Source organism: Calliphora vicina, chromosome 4 (genome assembly GCF_958450345.1).
Source record: "Calliphora vicina chromosome 4, idCalVici1.1, whole genome shotgun sequence".
Lineage (NCBI taxonomy): Eukaryota > Metazoa > Arthropoda > Insecta > Diptera > Calliphoridae > Calliphora > Calliphora vicina.
This window is the reverse complement of record NC_088783.1, coordinates 113,622,746-113,642,048: the sequence shown is the minus strand read 5'-3', so window position 1 is coordinate 113,642,048 and position 19,303 is coordinate 113,622,746. Positions and strand designations below refer to the sequence as shown.

The 19,303-nt window shown below is 30.1% G+C and overlaps 2 protein-coding genes across 2 annotated transcripts; both read left to right on the top strand.

Annotated features, from left to right (window-relative positions):
- Positions 1-1,266: 1,266 nt before the first annotated feature.
- On the top strand, positions 1,267-2,447 carry LOC135957621 (uncharacterized). The gene is made up of 3 exons (XM_065508405.1): positions 1,267-1,434; positions 1,512-1,626; positions 2,106-2,447. The coding sequence occupies exons 1-3, from the start codon at positions 1,332-1,334 to the stop codon at positions 2,275-2,277; spliced, it is 390 nt and encodes a 129-aa protein (XP_065364477.1). The 5' UTR covers positions 1,267-1,331; the 3' UTR covers positions 2,278-2,447.
- Positions 2,448-9,715: 7,268 nt separating this feature from the next.
- Positions 9,716-17,389, top strand: C901. The gene is made up of 7 exons (XM_065509590.1): positions 9,716-9,753; positions 12,492-12,648; positions 12,851-12,989; positions 15,638-15,796; positions 15,919-16,110; positions 16,189-16,380; positions 16,440-17,389. The coding sequence occupies exons 1-7, from the start codon at positions 9,716-9,718 to the stop codon at positions 17,321-17,323; spliced, it is 1,761 nt and encodes a 586-aa protein (XP_065365662.1). The 3' UTR covers positions 17,324-17,389.
- The last annotated feature ends 1,914 nt before the right edge of the window (positions 17,390-19,303 follow it).

Below are 19,303 nucleotides of genomic sequence, written 5' to 3'. Positions count from 1 at the left end.
CCAAATTTTTATCAAAAATTCCCAAAATCCCCAATTTTTTAATAACAGCCTATTTAGGTTTAAAAAGCGATTTGAAGTTAAATTTATGAAATTTTAATATATAGCAGTGATTTTTAGAATTCCCAAATTTTTTTTAAAAAATTCCCAAAATCCCCAAAAACGGCCAAACATTATACAAGCTGAAAAACCTCAAATTTGTAAGAAAAACCTAATCAATTATGATAATAATGGTTCCAGATATTGATTAAATTAGTTTGCCACTAATTTCTGAAATTCCCACAAAATTTTCAAAAATCCCCAAAATTCCCAAAATCTAAAAAACAGCAAATTTGTATGAAAAATGTAAGCAAACATGAAAATAATGGTTTAATATTATATTTAAATTAGTTTGGCATTAATTTCAAGAATTCCCAATTTCTTTTCAAAAATACCCAAAATCCCCAATTTTTTAAAAAACAGCTTGTTTATGCTTTACAATCGATTTGAACCAACATTTATCAAATTTTAATATGTAGCAATGATTTTTAGAATTCCCAATTTTTTTTAAAAAATTTCCAAAATCCCCAAAAACGGCCAAACATTATATTTAGCTGTAAAAATTGATTTTAAATAAAATTTTAAAAATAGTGATTAGAATCTTCCCCATTTTTAGTAAATTTTTTAGCATTTTATAAGAAATTTCTTTGGAATTATGTACATTTAGTTATTAGCAACATTTTTAAGAATTTTTTTAATTATTTTAAGTCTCTGTGCCTAAGTTGGCATTTCCTGAATGCACCAATCAATTGCAAGTGGGCTCTTTTTTAAAAAAATTAATTATAACAATTTGTATTTATTTTTTAAGTACCTCTCTCGCTCTCTCTCTCTCTCTGCCTCTCTTTATGGTGTTACCTTTTAAAACTAAAGAAATTTCTTTAAACGAAATTAGATTTAACATTGAACTTCACTGTAATAGCTGGCTAAAGAAACAAACAACTAAATAAAACTTAATCAGTTGATTTACATAATTTATTTATTTACAAAATATATTATTAAAATAAACAAATGAAAGACAAGACGACTTCCTTATCAGTCGATGACACTCAAAACACTGCAGGTCAGCAGCTCTCTATTATATAGCTTTATTACTGTGTCTCTCGCTCTCTCTTTCTTACTCTCTTTTGAATATTACTCATGTTAAGGCGAGTTTACAAATTGAGTTTTGTAAAAAAGCCTGGCTGTGGCAAACTCTTTTATTTATTTCTTTAAATTTAGTACAATTTTGTAGCTGAAACCTTAAACATAAAGAAATTATTGGAAATTTAAAAAGAAAAAAAGTTTTGTTAAAAAAAATGCCGCTAAAACGTTTAAACTTAATTGTAATCTTAATGGTTTTAAATATTTTCAATATTTTTGTGCAAAATACAGAGGCTTATCAGGCTTTATTGCCACCAGGTTGTTAAAAATTGATTTATTTGGAGTTTTAAAGTGTTTTAAAAATGTTTGAGTTTTCTTCTTTGTTCTTAAATCAGGCGAAGATGGCAAGTGCTCGTATCGTGGCGATAAACTGGAAGTGGGCAAACATTCTGGCTCAGCACCCTGTCAGAGTCTGATATGTCAGGAGGATGGCTCGACGTTGGTAGAGGGGTAAGTCAAAGAATTAAATTTTTGAAATAAATTTTTATTGAAATTTCAATATTTCCAAAGTCCATAGTTTTCTAAATGTAAAACAAAACAATGCCTTGAACCTTTAGTATTATTATTTTAAAATATTCCAAATTTCGAATAAATTATGTCGTGTTTAAATTAAAAATTCTTTTAAAAAAACCCCCCTTAAACAGGCGATTTTGAAAGACAAACCAATACCAGCTCAATTTTATAAATTAAATCAATATTGTAATTATTTGTTATTATTGTTGGCAATTTACATTTTATTATGATTAATTAGCACAAATACTTTATACAAATGTTTATAAACAATATAAAATTTTCAAATTCTTTTTCAAAAAAAAAAAAAAAAAAAAGTTCATGCTGATAACAGCAAAAAGCAATATTATTAAACTACGTACTAAAAATGATTCAAAATAGAAACAATTTTAACATAATCTAAAAAATTTAAATTCCAGCTGCGGCAAACTTTGGATACAAGACTGTAATCGTGGGGAACGTGTGGCCGCCGGTAAGCCCTATCCAGAGTGCTGTAAACTGATATATAAATGTAAAAACCGGGATGGCTCCTCCTATTACATAGAAAGAGATGCTTCGGAATATCAATTGAAAACGGAAAATTCTACGTAGTTTTTTTTTTAGTATAAATATATGAATTTAGTTTTTAGTTTTATTTTTGTAAAATAACTATGTTAATTTATTATTATTTTCATAACACCAATCAAAACAAAAAGGTATCAAAAAATTTTTATAATAAATAATTGAAGGAAATATTATAAAAAGAAAAGGGAAACCGGAAAGTTTTTTAACAATTGTTTTCTTTAAAATAGCTTAAATACTTTAAGTTTTTGTTCAAATTAAATTTTAAACTTGAAAAAAAATTTTGAAAATTTTGGAAATTTTTTGAAAATTTTGGAAATTTTTTTAAAATTTTTTGGAAATTATTCAAATCTCTTACAAAATTTAAATTTTTTAAGAATTTTATTTCCATTCATAACTAAAACACAAAATTTTCATAAAATTTTAGTTCTAAACCTGAAAAAAATTTTAATTTTATTTTGGAAATTTTCCCCCATGTTTTGGGAATTAAAAAAATGTCTCAAAAAATTTAATTTCTTTAGGAATTTTATTGTTTATTCTTTATTAAAAATGAAATCTGCATGAAACCCAAATTTTTATCCTAAATAAGCTGTTTTTAAAAATTTTAGAGTTTTCCCCCACATTTTGGGAATTATTAAAATCAATTGGAAATTGTTAAAAAACTTATTTTATTTAATTCTATTCATAAATTTTAACATTTCTGTTACTTTAATTTGAAACTTAACTCTAAAATAGGGTAATCAATTTTGTGGGGATTTTGAATTTTTTTTTAGGAATTTAAAAAATTATTAAAATTATGTATTAAAAAATCTATAGTAGTTTAATTACATTATTTCTGCATTAAAATGTAATTTCCTACTTAAAATAAATGCTGAGGGATTTTGGGGATTTTCCAAAATATTTGGGAATTAATGAAATAAAGCCAGAAACTTAAATTTTAACACAGTTAAAGCAATAAATAAAAAATTGTTTGCAAACATTTTAAATGATTTTTCTTTTTTTACTCAAAATACAATAAAATCATTTTGAAATTTTTTGGGGATTTATCCCCATTTTTGGGGAATAATTATAAAAATTCCTCAAAAATTAAGAAATTATCAAGAATTCTATTATTTAATACATATTAAAAATAATATCTGCATGAAACTCCACATTTTAATCAAAATAAACAGTTTTTAAAAATTTTAGGGTTTTCCCCCACATTTTGGGAATTATTAAAATCACTTGGAAATTGTTAAAAAACAAATTTTATTTAATGCTATTCATAGATTTTAACATTTCTGTTACTTTAATTTGAAACTTAACTCTAAAATAGGGAAAAAAATTTTAAGGGGATTTTGAAATTTTTTTTAGGAATTTAAAAAATTTTTAAAACTATGTATTAAAAAATCTATAGTAATTTAATTACATCATTTCTGCTTTAAATTTTAGTTTCAAACCTGAAAAACCTGTTTATTTTATGTTAGGGATTTTCCCCCATATTTTGGGAATTATAAAAATGTCTCAAAAAATTTAATTTTTTTGAGGAATTTTATTTTTTATTCTTTATTAAAAATGAAATCTGCATGAAACTCAAAATTTTAATCAAAATAAACAGCTTCTAAAAATTTTAGGGTTTTCCCCCACATTTTGGGAATTATTAAAATCACTTGGAAATTGTTAAAAAACTTATTTTATTTAATTCTATTCATAAATTTTAACATTTCTGTTACTTTAATTTGAAACTTAACTCTAAAATAAGGAAATAAATTTTGTGGGGATTTTGAAATTTTTTTTAGGAATTTAAAAAATTATTAAAACTAAGTATTAAAATATCTATAGTAGTTTAATTACATCATTTCTGCTTTAAATTGTAATTTCCTACTTAAAACAAATGCTGAGGGATTTTGGGGATTTTCCAAATATTTTTGGGAATTAATGAAATAAAGCCAGAAACTTAAATTTTAACAGTTTAAAGCAATAAATTATGATTTTATATGTATTTCTAATGATAATTATAAATCCCGGATTTTAAAATTTATGGGGATTTTTTGAAAATATTTTGGGAATTAATGAAATTTTACTGCAAATCTTTAATATTATATTTTTAAAGCTTTAATATTGATGTTTATGGCATTTTTGGTAAATCTGCATACTTTGTGGGATCTGGGATTTTGGGAATTTTCTAAAAAAAATTTGGGAATTTAAATTTTTATACAGTAAAGAATAGTTATAGGTTCTTTGTAGATATTTCAAATTAATTTTTGTAAAATTTCAAAATTTTTTAATACAAAAAGCTGTTTGAAAATTTTTAGGGTTTTCCCCCATGTTTTGGGAATTACTATTTTACACTATTAATAGTTATGTGCTGATAAATTTAGGAAATTTTTCCTTTTAATATCAAATGTGGCCATATTCGGGGAAGTTGTATTTTTTTTTTAGGGGAAAATTTTTAAAATTTTCTTTTGTTTCTCGTCATTTTCTTTAATTCTGGTTAAAAGCGATAAAATATTTGAAATATTTTTTATTTTTGTGAGAGTTGCCACATTCGGGGAAGTTGTATTTTTATTTTTGAAGGTAAAATTTTAAAATTTTCATTTGTTTCTTTTTATTTTTCTTTAATTCTGGTTAAAAGCGAATAAAATATTAAAAAAAAATTCTGGGATTTTGGGTATTTTTTTTTTAAATTTTGGGAATTTCAAAATTTTATTTTTTTTATAAAAAACTTAAAATTTCTTTTATTTTAGTTAAAAGTGTATAAAATATTTGAAATTTTTTTTTATTTTTAGTGAGAGTTGCCACATTCGGGGAAGTTGTATTTTTATTTTTTAGGGAAAATTTTCAAAATTTTTAATTTTTTATTGTTATTTTCTTTAATTCTTGGTAAAAGCGATAAAATATTTGAAATATTTTTTTATTTTTAGTGAGAGTTGCCACATTCGAGGAAGTTGTATTTTTATTTTTGAGGTTAAAATTTTAAAAATTGAATTTGTTTCTTTTTATTTTCTTTAATGCTGTTTAAAATTGAATAAAATATTAAAAAAAAAATTCTGGGATTTTGGATATTTTTTTTAAATTTTGGGAATTTCTAAAATTTTTTTTTTTTTTATAAAAATTTTAAAATGTTATGATTATGATGAAAAATTTGAATAAAAATTATAATTTTTGTTTAGGATACTTTTGAGAAATTTGTGGGATTTTGGGTATTTTCAAAATTTTTTTAGGAGTTTTTAAAATTTCATAAAAAAATACTGTTTAAGGTCCAATATGGTAATACCATACATTAAAAAGTATTTTAGGTATTATTACCAATTGTTGCCATATTCGGGGAAGATAAATTTTATGTTTTTGCTCACAAAACATAATTTTTTTTATTAATTTTCTATAAATTCTTTAATCACAATTAAATGTGCATTTAATAGAACTAAAATTTTTATTTTGGAATTTTGGGGATTTTTTAAAAAATTTTGGGAATTCGGAAATTTTTATATTTTTCAGTTTTAAATTGTTTGCTAGTCATTGACTGCCTACGCATGCTCACACATTCTGTCAAGAACATAAACAAACCGGTCAATGTGCGCACATTTGTTTTCTACTACTCTTTTATCTTTCTTTCGTTGGCCTGCTGGCTCTCAATGTAAACAAAAGAAATGACAACCGTTTGACCTAAATTTTTTCTAAAATACAAGTAAGAGTTACTCACAATTTCTCTTAATTAAAACCAGACTTTAACATAGAGCTCAAGGTAAAAGGCCAGCATGAAATCACACTGCAGTTAACCACAGACCATCAGAGTTACAAGTTATTCTTTTATTTGTTAAACAATTTAAACGGTTTTTTTTTTTGTTTATATACAATAAAAATAAATAAATTTGCTTAAAAAGGTGATTGTTTATTTATGTGTCTCTACAGCGAATTATAAATTCAAAAAACGTTTTTTTTTTCAAAAGGTATAAACAAAAAGTGAAATTTTTAAAGTGAAACACAAACAACTAAAGAAATATTTTCAAAATAAAAAAAATATTTGAAATAAAGTTAATTTTTTTAAAAAGAATATTCATAAATATTCCTAGAAATTTGTAATGAAAAATTTCTAAACAATTTACCAAACAATTCATGTTAAATGCAAAGAGGAATAAAAAGTAACAGCAAACTTGTTTCAAAGGTGTTAATTGTGGCCCCAAGCAACTCCAAACAGTTTGGCCCAGTTATGACAAGTACATACAACAACAATAACAAGAACATTATAAAATAAGAACAATATTTATGGTGGCTTTAAAATGTTTAATGGGGAAAAAAAACTCATAAAATTTCAATTAAATCTAGAATATAAAACTTTTTGTTGATAATTAAACAAATTAAAATTAAGTTTTTCTTTACTTTTTGCTCAACTTGTTATAAATAAGGCCATACAATACAGTTTGGTACTAAATTGAAAAAAGTACTTGAATCAATTTATCAAAAAGTACCCCTATAATTATCTTGGTTTTAATAAAATTGAACTTAAATAAAGCAAGAAACATATTTGGTACCAAAATGAAAAAGTACCTTAAAAAGTACCAAAATTTATTTTGCAAAAAGTACCAATTTGCAATTTTTATTCCTTGATTTTAATAAAACTGAACTTAAATAAAGCAAAAAACAAATTTGGTACCAAAATGAAAAAGTACCTTAAAAAGTACCAAAAATTATTTTGCAAAAAGTACCAATTTGCAATTTTTATTGCATGATTTTAATAAAATTGAACTTAAATAAAGCAAAAAACAAATTTGGTACCAAAATGAAAAAGTACTCTAAAAAGTACCAAAATGATTTTTGCAAAAAAGTACCAAATTGCTAAATTTTTTCCCTGATTTTAATAAAATTGCACTTAAATAAAGCAAAAAACAAATTTGGCACCAAAATGAAAAAGTACCCTAAAAAGTACCAAAAATTATTTTGCAAAAAGTACCAATTTGCAATTTGTATTCCTTGATTTTAATAAAACTGAACTTAAATAAAGCAAAAAATTAATTTGATACCAATTTTAAAAAGTACCCTAAAAAGTACTAAAATGATTTTTGCAAAAAAGTAACAAATTGCTAAATTTTTCCCCAGATTTTAATAAAATTGAACTTAAATAAAGCAGGAAACAAATTTGGCACCAAAATGAAAACGTACCAAAAATTATTTTGCAAAAAGTACCAAATTGCTAAATTTTTTCCCTGATTTTTGGTAAAATTGAACTTAAATAAAGCAAAAAACAAATTTGGTACCAAAATGAAAAAGTACCCTAAAAAGTACCAAATGATTTTTGCAAAAAAATACCAAATTGCTAAATTTTTTCCCTGATTTTAATAAAATTGAACTTAAATAAAGCAAAAAACTAATTTGGTACCAAAATGAAAAAGTACCGAAATGATTTTTGCAAAAAAGTATCAAATTCCTAATTTTGTTCACTGATTTTAATAAAATTGAACTTAAATAAAGCAAGAAACAAATTTGGTACCAAAATGAAAAAGTACCCTAAAAAGTACAAAAATGATTTTTTGCAAAAAGTACCAAATTGCTAAATTCTTTCTCTGATTTTAATAAAATTGAACTTAAATACAGCAAAAAACAAATTTGATACAAATTTTAAAAAGTACCCTAAAAAGTACCAAAATGATTTTTGCAAAAAAGTATCAAATTGCTAAATTATTTTCCTGATTTTAATAAAATTGAACTTAAATAAAGCAATAAACAAATTTGGTACCAAAATGAAAAAGTACCTTAAAAGTACCAAAAATTATTTTGCAAAAAGTACCAAATTGCTAAATTTTTTCCGTGATTTTAATAAAATTTAACTTAAATAAAGCAAGAAACAAATTTGGTACCAAAATGAAAAAGTACCCTAAAAAGTACCAAAAATTATTTTGCAAAAAGTACCAATTTGCAATTTTTATTCCTTGATTTTAATAAAATTGAACTTAAATAAAGCAAAAAACAAATTTGGTACCAAAATGAAAAAGTACCCTAAAAAGTACCAAAATGATTTTTGCAACAAAGTACCCAATTGCTAAATATTTTCTTTGATTTTAATAAAATTTAACTTAAATAAAGCAAGAAACAAATTTGGTACCAAAATGAAAAAGTACCCTAAAAAGTACCAACATGATTTTTGGAAAAAAGTACCAAATTGCAAAATTTTTCCCTGATTTTAATAAAATTGAATTTAATTAACGCATGAAACAAATTTGGTTCCAAAATGAAAAAGTACCAAAAAATATTTTGCAAAAAGTACCAAATTGCTAAATCTTTTCCCTGATTTTTGGTAAAATTGAACTTAAATAAAGCAAAAAACAATTTTTGGTACCAAAATGAAAAAGTACCCTAAAAAGTACCAAAATGATTTTTGCAAAAAAGTATCAAATTGCTAAATTTTTTCCCTGATTTTAATAAAATTGGACTTAAATAAAGCAAGAAACAAATTTGGTACTAAAATGAAAAAGTACCCTAAAAAGTACCAAAATAATTTTTGCAAAAAAGTACCAAATTGCTAATTTTTTTTCCTGATTTCTATAAAATTTAACTTAAATAAATCAAAAAACAAATTTGGTACCAAAATGAAAAAGTACCCTAAAAAGTACTTAAATACTTTTTTAAAATTTTATGATATTTTATAAGCTTCAAAGTCGAAGTTATTTTTTCCAATAAATTGAAATATCAATTCCTTTTTTTACTATCAATTTTTTCAAATTTATTGTTGTCAAAAGCATCAAAGAGCAATATTTACAATTTCTGTTGCATTGCTCGATGCTCTAGTCATTTTTGAATTTATTTGTCACTTTCTTTTGTCGATTCTTAATGCTGCTGGCATGAAAATGTCAAATAAACAATATCAAAATTTTTTTGTTTGTTGTTTGCGACTGCATTTGACAAAATGACTGTGTTTAAGAAAACATAAATACAAATTTATATAGTTGCAATGAAATAGAATAGGAGAGGAGGTTGGGGATGAGAAACACAAAAGGAAGTACATCATAGAGATGAACATGCAATAATGTTTAAGGAAAATTGCAGGGTAATCCAAACAAATAATATCTGGTTATTTTGTAGTTTTTGAAAAATATTCTCTGTTAGTTGTAATCCTTTTTTGGGATTCCCCTGCAAATAGATAAAAACTATATTGCAATCACTATCGATAATGATAAAGTCTGTTCACCGGAAGACAATCAAGCAGCAGCAGCAGCAACATATAAGCGACAACATAAAGATGTTGTTTGTGCTACCTACAACAGCTGCAAAGAAGCATGTAAAAAATAACCCAGTAAACAAATTTAAGAGCCTGGGAAACAAATAACCCAATAGACAATATCATAGTGAAGTGTTCAAACACTCTGAGATGTTAATCTCGCAGCTAACATAACTGTGGAACATACAATATTGTAGAAAAGCTTTGAGTTGATCATTGTAGAAATAGAACTTTCTGGAAGCATCGTTAGATGGTGCTGGAAACATCTGGATGGTAATGCAGTGTATACAAGGTGGCGGTGAGAAAATCAGAGAGTCAGTCTAATTTGAAGCATCGTTAAGTAATGATAAAACGTAACATTATGATTGTTTCAAAGTGCGAGAGATGGTTTGTGCAGTTCAGAAGTGGTGCCAAAGACAAAGACTGCCCCTGGCCAGCCAAAAATGTTTGAAGACCAAGAATTGGAGACACTACTCCATGAAAATTGTTGTCAAACTCAAAAAGATCTTCCAAATAATTGAGAGCTACTCAAGCAGCAATTTCAAAAGGTTTGCAAGCATCCGGATTAATCCGAAAGCAGGGAAATTGGCTACCAAACGAATGGAAGCCGAGACACCTTCAAGAAGATTGCCCAGAGCAGCCCAAAAAGTGAGAAGATCGAGAATTGAAGGCATTACTCCATGAAGATTGTTGTCAACTCCAACAAGAACTTGCAAAATCATTGAGAGCTACTCAAGCAACAATTTCAAAAGGTTGGTAAGCATCTGGATTAATCCGAAAGCAGGGAAATTGGCTACCATACGAATGGAAGCTGAGACACCTTCAAGAAGATTGCCCAGAGCAGCCCAAAAAGTGAGAAGATCGAGAATTGAAGGCATTACTCCATGAAAAATATTGTCAAACTCAACAAGAGCTTGCAAAATCATTGGGAGCTAATCAAGCAGCAATTTGGTGAACGTTTCCAGCAACTGGAATCATCCGAAAGCAGGGAAATTGGCTACCATACGAATTGAAGTCGAAAAGCCTTGAAGAAGATTGCCCAGGGCAGCCAAAAAGTTTCAAGACCAAGAATTGAAGGCATTACTCCATGAAAATTGTTGTCAAACACAAAATGATCTTCCAAATCATTGAGAGCTACTCAATCATCCATTTCAAAACGTTTGCGAGCTTCTGGAATCATCCGAAAGCAGAGAAATTGGCTACCATACGAGTTGAAGTCGAGAGACCTTGAAGAAGATTGTCCAGAGCAGCCCAAAAAGTGAGAAGATCAAGAATTGAAGGCATCACTTCATGAAGATTGTTGTCAACTCCTACAAGAACTTGCAAAATCATTGAGAGCTACTCAAGCAGCAATTTCAAAAGGTTGGTAAGCATCTGCATTAATCCGAAAGCAGGGAAATTGGCTACCATATGAATGGAAGCCGAGACACCTTGAAGAAGATTGTCCAGAGCAGCCCAAAAAGTGAGAAGATCATGAATTGAAGGCATTAATCCAAGAAGATTGTTGTCAACTCCAACAAGAGCTTGCAAAATCATTGAGAGCTACTAAAGCAGCGATTTTCAAAAGTTTGCGAGCAACTGGAATCATCCGAAAGCAGAGAAATTGTCTACCATACGAATTGAAGTCGAGAGACCTTGAAGAAGATTGCCCAGGGCAGCCAAAAAAGTTTGAAGCTCAAGAATTGGAGGCATTACTCCTTGAAGATTGTTGTCAAACTCAACAAGAACTGGCAAAATCATTGGGAGCGAATTGAAGACGAGAGAAAGACGATTTTACATGTCCGAAACGCTGCTTGAATGCTATAAAAGAAAATCATATTTGCAATGGATACATTACAATAACCCGAAGTGTAAGATATCGAAACCAAAGCCAAATATCCATGGCGCTAAGGTAGTTCTCAGTATTTGGTGGGAGCAAAAGAATCCTATCCTATCTGAAATCAAGCCACACCATTGCAGGGAACCTATACCGAAGGCAAGTGATTTATTTGAAGCCAATACTGGGTCATTAAATCGTAATATTCCATCACGGAGCCGCTAGGTCACACCTTGCAATACCTGTTAAAAACTATGTAGAAAGAAGTGGTTGAGAAGTTTTTGCCTCCTTATAGTTCAGACCTTGCCCCGTACGCCCACTATTTGTTTCGAGCGAGGCAGAACTCTCTCTGGGATACGCTTCACTTTGGAACAGCGTATCCCAAATTGTCTTGATTCGTTCTTGGCCTCAAAAGATAAGCAGTTCTTTTGGCTCACAATCCATATGTTGGCAGAAAGATAGGAGAATGTATAGCTGTTTCAAAATAGAATCTAAAGATTTAAACAAATCCCGCATTTTTAATAAAACAATTATGAAAGTTCCAGTCATTTTCTGAGGGGGGCCTTTTATGGGGACTAGGGTCAAATGTTATTGGATTTTCTTCATTCTTTGCAGTATAATTTCAGAGTTTTTAGATCTAATTTCTGAGGAGTTTTATCAGGATTGCCGCATAATCAACATAAATGGTTGCCCAAACAGTATTCCTGGGGGTATTTGTATGGGGACTAAGTGAAATCATAAACCGATATTGAACATTTTCAATATTAAATAAAAGTTTTCAATAGAAAGTATTTGTGGAAAATTTCAGCCCGTTAGCTCATTTCCATGTTGGCCCTATCGTGTTTTCAACTTGCAGACAGATGGACGGACGGATGGACAGACAGAGGGACAGACGGATGGACGTACAGACGGACAGACAGAGGGACAGACGGATAGACAGTAGACAGATATATTTTTTCTCTACCTGAATATTCTTTAGTTTTCTTTAAAAGTTTATGTCCTTGCCTTATGAATCTAAGGAAAATCAATTTTATCTAAAGTAAATCATGCGTAAAATTTTTAAACTGATGAAACATTAAGGAACAACTTCTTTAAAAGGTCATGCTAAAGTTTGAGCTACAAAATTGAAGCAGCCAGCAACGAACTAAAGAAAACACTACAGCTAAATTTCCAAAAAACTTGTTTAACTTTTCTCTACAATTACTAAAATTTCTAAACAAATTTCTTTTATTTCAGCTGCCTTAATGGTGCCAGCAACAATCTAAAAATGTTGAAGGAATATTTTGTCATACAGCTGGCTGTTTCAGCTTTAATAATGTCTGATGTAGCGGCCTACAAACGCAACTATGAAGCTAAATATACCAAACCAAATGTACCACTATGGAAGCAAAGGGTAAGCTTACATAAACCTCCCCCCTCTCCCTCACATAACTTTCCAAATATGCTCCACATATTTTACCTTAAACCACATCAATTTCACACATCCATCATCCATTTACGTTATTCAAGTTACTAAGAAACTTGTTCAAAATTTCCTTCTAAACAAAACAAAATTTTAACTTTTTTACTTTCCATCTCTATCTCCTTATCTCTAGGCTTGTGAGAAGGCCCAAAAATATAAGGCCAATTCTCATTATGTTTGTGATGATAAGGGTGACGTTAACTGTTTGCCAGGTTGGCAGGGAGATTTATGTCAAGTACCCATGTGTCGCAAAGGTTGTGATCCCATGAATGGTGAGTAATGGAGCTGAAGAAACATGCATTTACACACAGAGCTAGAGAAGCTGGCATATTTAGGATGGCCTCTGCCAAAATTTCAAAGACTTAAGTGAAAGCAGAGTAACTCAATTAAATGTTGATGGTAATTTAGAGGTATAATGAGTAGAAAAGCAGGGATGGAAAGGAATGGAAACATTAATGGAACAAATAAAAAATGGAAGACAATTTTAGGACGAGTCTTTCAGGTAAACTCTAGACTAGTCTAGAGTCTAGTCTAGAGTCTAGTCTAGAGTCTAGTCTAGAGTCTAGTCTAGAGTCTAGTCTAGAGTCTAGTCTAGAGTCTAGTCTAGAGTCTAGTCTAGAGTCTAGTCTAAAGTCTAGTCTAGAGTCTAGTCTAGAGTCTAGTCTAGTCTAGAGTCTAGTCTAGAGTCTAGTCTAGTCTAGAGTCTAGTCTAGAGTCTAGTCTAGTCTAGTCTAGAGTCTAGTCTAGTCTAGAGTCTAGTCTAGAGTCTAGTCTAGAGTCTAGTCTAGTCTAGAGTCTAGTCTAGAGTCTAGTCTAGAGTCTAGTCTAGAGTCTAGTGTAGTCTAGAGTCTAGTGTAGTCTAGAGTCTAGTGTAGTCTAGAGTCTAGCCTAAAGTCTAGTCTAGTCTAGAGTCTAGTCTAGAGTCTAGTCTAGAGTCTAGTCTAGAGTCTAGTCTAAAGTCTAGTCTAGAGTCTACTCTAGAGTCTAGTCTAGAGTCTAGTCTAGAGTCTACTCTAGAGTCTAGTCTAGTCTAGAGTCTAGTCTAGAATCTAGTCTAGAGTCTAGTCTAGAGTCTAGTCTAGAGTCTAGTCTAGAGTCTAGTCTAGAGTCTAGTCTAGAGTCTAGTCTAGAGTCTAGTCTAGAGTCTAGTCTAGAGTCTAGTCTAGAGTCTAGTCTAGAGTCTAGTCTAGAGTCTAGTCTAGTGTAGTATAGAGTGTAGTGTAGTCTAGAGTCTAGTGTAGTCTAGAGTCTAGTGTAGTCTAGAGTCTAGTGTAGTCTAGAGTCTAGCCTAAAGTCTAGTCTAGCCTAGAGTCTAGTCTAGAGTCTAGTCTAGAGTCTAGTCTAGAGTCTAGTCTAGAGTCTAGTCTAGAGTCTAGTCTAGAGTCTAGTCTAGAGTCTAGTCTAGAGTCTAGTCTAGAGTCTAGTCTAAAGTCTAGTCTAGAGTCTAGTCTAGAGTCTAGTCTAGTCTAGAGTCTAGTCTAGAGTCTAGTCTAGAGTCTAGTCTATAGTCTAGTCTAGTCTAGAGTCTAGTCTAGAGTCTAGTCTAGTCTAGAGTCTAGTCTAGAGTCTAGTCTAGTGTAGTCTAGAGTCTAGTGTAGTCTAGAGTCTAGCCTAAAGTCTAGTCTAGTCTAGAGTCTAGTCTAGTCTAGAGTCTAGTCTAGAGTCTAGTCTAGAGTCTAGTCTAGAGTCTAGTCTAGAGTCTAGTCTAAAGTCTAGTCTAGAGTCTAGTCTAGAGTCTAGTCTAGAGTCTACTCTAGAGTCTAGTCTAGTCTAGAGTCTAGTCTAGAGTCTAGTCTAGAGTCTAGTCTAGAGTCTAGTCTAGAGTCTAGTCTAGAGTCTAGTCTAGAGTCTAGTCTAGAGTCTAGTCTAAAGTCTAGTCTAGAGTCTAGTCTAGAGTCTAGTCTAGTCTAGAGTCTAGTCTAGTCTAGAGTCTAGTCTAGAGTCTAGTCTAGAGTCTAGTCTAGTCTAGAGTCTAGTCTAGAGTCTAGTCTAGTGTAGTCTAGAGTCTAGTGTAGTCTAGAGTCTAGCCTAAAGTCTAGTCTAGTCTAGAGTCTAGTCTAGAGTCTAGTCTAGAGTCTAGTCTAGAGTCTAGTCTAAAGTCTAGTCTAGAGTCTAGTCTAGAGTCTAGTCTAGAGTCTACTCTAGAGTCTAGTCTAGTCTAGAGTCTAGTCTAGAGTCTAGTCTAGAGTCTAGTCTAGAGTCTAGTCTAGAGTCTAGTCTAGAGTCTAGTCTAGAGTCTAGTCTAGAGTCTAGTCTAGAGTCTAGTCTAGAGTCTAGTCTAGAGTCTACTCTAGTCTAGAGTCTAGTCTAGAATCTAGTCTAGAGTCTAGTCTAGAGTCTAATCTAGAGTCTAGTCTAGAGTCTAGTCTAGAGTCTAGTCTAGAGTCTAGTCTAGAGTCTAGTCTAGAGTCTAGTCTAGAGTCTAGTCTAGAGTCTAGTCTAGAGTCTAGTCTAGAGTCTAGTCTAGAGTCTAGTCTAGAGTCTAGTCTAGTGTCTAGTCTAGAGTCTAGTCTAGTGTCTAGTCTAGTGTCTAGTCTAGAGTCTAGTCTAGAGTCTAGTCTAGAGTCTAGTCTAGAGTCTAGTCTAGTCTAGAGTCTAGTTTAGAGTGTAGTCTAGAGTCTAGTTTAGAGTGTAGTCTAGAGTATAGTCTAGTCTAGAGTCTAGTCTAGTCTAGAGTCTAGTCTTGAGTCTAGTCTAGAGTCTAGTCTAGAGTATTTTCTGGTCTTTAAACCAGTCAATGTCTGGAATTTTGAAAAACTTCCGTTTAACTTTCAACATTTGATTCCTTTAATTCTTAGGGCAAATTCCCTCATTGTGTCAAAATATTCATCACTTACTTAAGACTTCAACAATGTGTGTAAATTTCTGTGTTTGTGTGAGAGCTTAAAATTTTGTATTGTGTTTGTATTCCTATTTGTAGGCTATTGTCAACGGCCTGGTGAATGCCGTTGTCGCATCGGTTACACTGGGGAATTGTGTGACAAATGCATACCATTGCCCGGATGTCAGCATGGAGACTGCACAAAACCATTCGAATGCATTTGTCGCCCCGGCTGGGATGGACTCTTTTGTACGGAACGTAAGTTTTTGGGGCAGCCATTGTGTTGCTTTAAGTAAAACTTCTAAGATAAAAGTTTTGTGTTGATTTTTTGTTGGAAACTTTGTTGCAAACATATTGAAATTTGCTGTTGTTTACTTTAGCCACATGTCGCCAGGGCTGCCACAACACACGCGGCTATTGTGAGACTCCCGGTGAGTGTCGTTGTCGTATCGGTTGGGCTGGCCGTAATTGCAGTGATTGCTCTGTATTGCCCGGCTGTCAACATGGCACTTGCAGCAAACCATTGGAGTGTCAGTGTTTACCTGGTTACACTGGCCTGTTGTGCCAGACACGTAAGTTAATGGGGAGAGGAGGAAATTGAATATGTTAAACATTTTAATTAAATTTCTTGTATTTTTTTTTTGCTACAGCCATTTGTAATGCAGACTGTCATAAGCAGCGTGGCTATTGCAAGAAACCGGGTGAATGCAGATGTAAAGTAGGCTGGACTGGTGTCAAATGTGATCAATGTTTCCCCTATCCTGGATGTGTTAATGGGGATTGTGAGAAGCCCTGGGAGTGCAACTGCAAACCCGGCTGGGGTGGCATTTTATGTGATGAAAGTGAGTAGAAAGGTTTAATTTGTAGGGAATTGTAACTAATTGGTTTGGTTTTCTTTTAGAACTAACCTATTGCAAGGACCATGCTAATATCTGTGAAAATGGAGGCAAATGTATTTCGCTGACCAAGGAGGATGGCAATTATCGCTGTCACTGTAAACAGGGTTATTTGGGTAAAAATTGTGAAATCACAGATGAATTTCTGTTAACCTCAACGCCAGCTCCACGAATTACCCCACCACCTTTAGTCAACTGGGAGGAGGAGGATGATGAGGATATTAGTGAGCCTTTAAATGATGAAAATGAGGTGCAAAGCACTCTTAAGGATAAGGAGAAGGATAAGCTACAAGTAAAGTTAACGAAAAATGAGACCATACAGTTTGAAAAAGGCTTAAATGGGACAGATACAGTAAAACAGAAAACAGAGACTTTCAATTTAAGTTTGAATGAGACTCAGGGAAATGCAACAAAATTAAATGTTACCAAGGTCTTGGAGAAATTGGAATCCAAAGAGGAAAATCTAAAGAATAGCTCGCTAACTAAGAAAGAATTCATTTCCTTGCCCACCTTGGCAGATATTTCGGGATCCGATATTATAGGAACAGCCACAGCTGGCATGAATAAACCAACACCAGCAGATACCAAGAAGACCCCAAACACAGCCCCTTTAACAACGGTCTCTTCAACTCCCAGTACCCCGACAGTATCTGCTACCAAAACCCCCTCCTCAACCACATCAACTTCCACTACCATGTCTCCCTTAAGTAAACTAGATGACGACAAAAATCTCCATACCATGCCTTTTAAATCTTCAGAGTCTAATAAAAAGCCTGTAGAGGAAGATGATGATGAGGAGTGCACTGATGACAATGATGATGAGTGTGAATATGAGGATGAAGATGAGGAGGATGAGGATGACGAAGAAGATGATGAGGATGCCAAATAGTCATAGTTTTATATTTAGCCATTTTTTCTTTATATAAATAAAATATTTATTAATCAAAACCTGAAATTATTCACCATGTTTTCCAACGGGTCTTCCAACAGGGTCTTGCGAACTTTGACAGCTGAAAGCGGCCATATTGTTGAAGCTACATCTGTGGAAGTGGCTGTTATTTATTCAAATTGTGTTGACAAATCTCTATTAACGGCTATAGCGTTCAATAGCATATTCAAATTATAAAATTGTCTTATGAAAATGGGTGTACTGTTCGAGCAATATTCCTCAAGCTTCTACTACTTTACGGTTGCTTCAAATTAAGCGAATAATTGATTAATCGCTTCATATTAATCCAATAATTTTCAAAAATTGTTGGATTAATCGAAATTAATAACAAAAAATTGGATTTTTAGGAAAAAAAAATTATTCGAATAATCGATTAATTGAATCGATTAATCGAATATTCGAATAATATACTAAGAGTTTGTAATATAGAAATTTCTTGATTATTTAAATAATTTACAAAATGTTGGATTTTTTAGAAAGAAAATTATTCGAATAATCGATTAATCTCTTCAAATTAATCGAATAATCTTAATCAATTATTCGAATAATTTTTAAAAAACATGTAAAATAACATGATATAAAATATGGATTTTTAAACAAAAATATTCGAAAAATCTAATAATCGTTTTAAATTAATCGAATAATATTAACCGATTAATTATTTTAAATTTATGAAATTAAAAATAAAAAAATAAATTAGATTGAGCAATGTGGATTTTTAAGAAGAAAATTATACGAATAATCGCTTTAAATATCTTCAAATTAATCGAATAATTTTAACCGATTATTCGAATAATTTTCAAAAAGCATGCAATTCAGAGATTTGTCATTTATTGGAATAATTTACAAAATTTTAGATTTTTAAGAAGAAAATTATTCGAATAATCGATTAATCTCTTCAAATTAATCGAATAATTTTAATCAATTATTCGAATAATTTTCCAAAAAGCTCGTAATTATTCTTGTCCCAGTTATAAAATATGGATTTAAGAAAACACATTCGAAAAATCGATTAATCTCTTCAAATTAATCGAATAATTTTAACCGATTATTCGAATAATTTTCCAAAAAACATGTTATTATAGTTGTCAGATATAAAATATGGATTTAAAATAACATATTCGAAAAAAAAGAATAATCGCTTCAAATTAATCGAATAATATTAACCGATTAATTACTTGAAATTTTTTAAATAATTCAAAAAAAAATTATATGCAATTTAGAGTGACCAATGTGGATTTTTAATAAAAAAAATTTTTCTAATAATCGATTAATCTCTTCAAATTAATCGAATAACTTTAACCGATTATTCGAATAATATTAAAAAGCTTGAAATTCACAGATTTGTCATTTATATGAATAATTTACAACATTTTTGATTTTTAAGAAGGACATTTTTCGAATAATCGATTAATCTCTTCAAATTAATCGAATAATTTTAATCGATTATTCGAATAATTTTCCAAAAAGCATTTAATTATAGTTGTCAGATATAAAATATGGATTTAAAAAAACATATTCGAAAAATCGTATAATCGCTTCAAATTAATCGAATAATATTAACCGATTAATTACTTGGAATTTTTTAAATAATTAATAAACTATTATATGCAATTTTGATTTGTCAAAATGGATTTTTAAGAAGAGAATTATTCGATTAATCGCTTCAAATTAATCGAATAATTTTAACCGACTATTCGAATAATATTAAAAAGTTTGTAATTCAGAGATTTGTCATTTATACGAATAATTTACAACATTTTTGATTTTTAAGAAGAAAATTATTCGAATATTCGATTAATCCTTCAAATTAATCGAATAATTTTAATCAATTATTCGAATAATTTTCCAAAAGGCTTGTAATTATCGTTGTCCCAGTTATAAAATATGGATTTAAAGAGACATGTTAGAAAAATCGAA

Excerpts from the sequence above, each read along its gene's own strand:
- C901 (XM_065509590.1), top strand. The coding sequence starts at position 9,716 with ATGCAGTGTATACAAGGTGGCGGTGAGAAAATCAGAGA. Across the intron at positions 9,754-12,491 it reads GGCGGTGAGAAAATCAGAGA|CTGCCTTAATGGTGCCAGCA; the intron begins GTCAGTCTAATT and ends CTTTTATTTCAG. Across the intron at positions 12,649-12,850 it reads TACCACTATGGAAGCAAAGG|GCTTGTGAGAAGGCCCAAAA; the intron begins GTAAGCTTACAT and ends CCTTATCTCTAG.
- LOC135957621 (XM_065508405.1), top strand. The coding sequence starts at position 1,332 with ATGCCGCTAAAACGTTTAAACTTAATTGTAATCTTAATGGTTTTAAAT. Across the intron at positions 1,435-1,511 it reads TCAGGCTTTATTGCCACCAG|GCGAAGATGGCAAGTGCTCG; the intron begins GTTGTTAAAAAT and ends TTCTTAAATCAG. Across the intron at positions 1,627-2,105 it reads GGCTCGACGTTGGTAGAGGG|CTGCGGCAAACTTTGGATAC; the intron begins GTAAGTCAAAGA and ends TTTAAATTCCAG.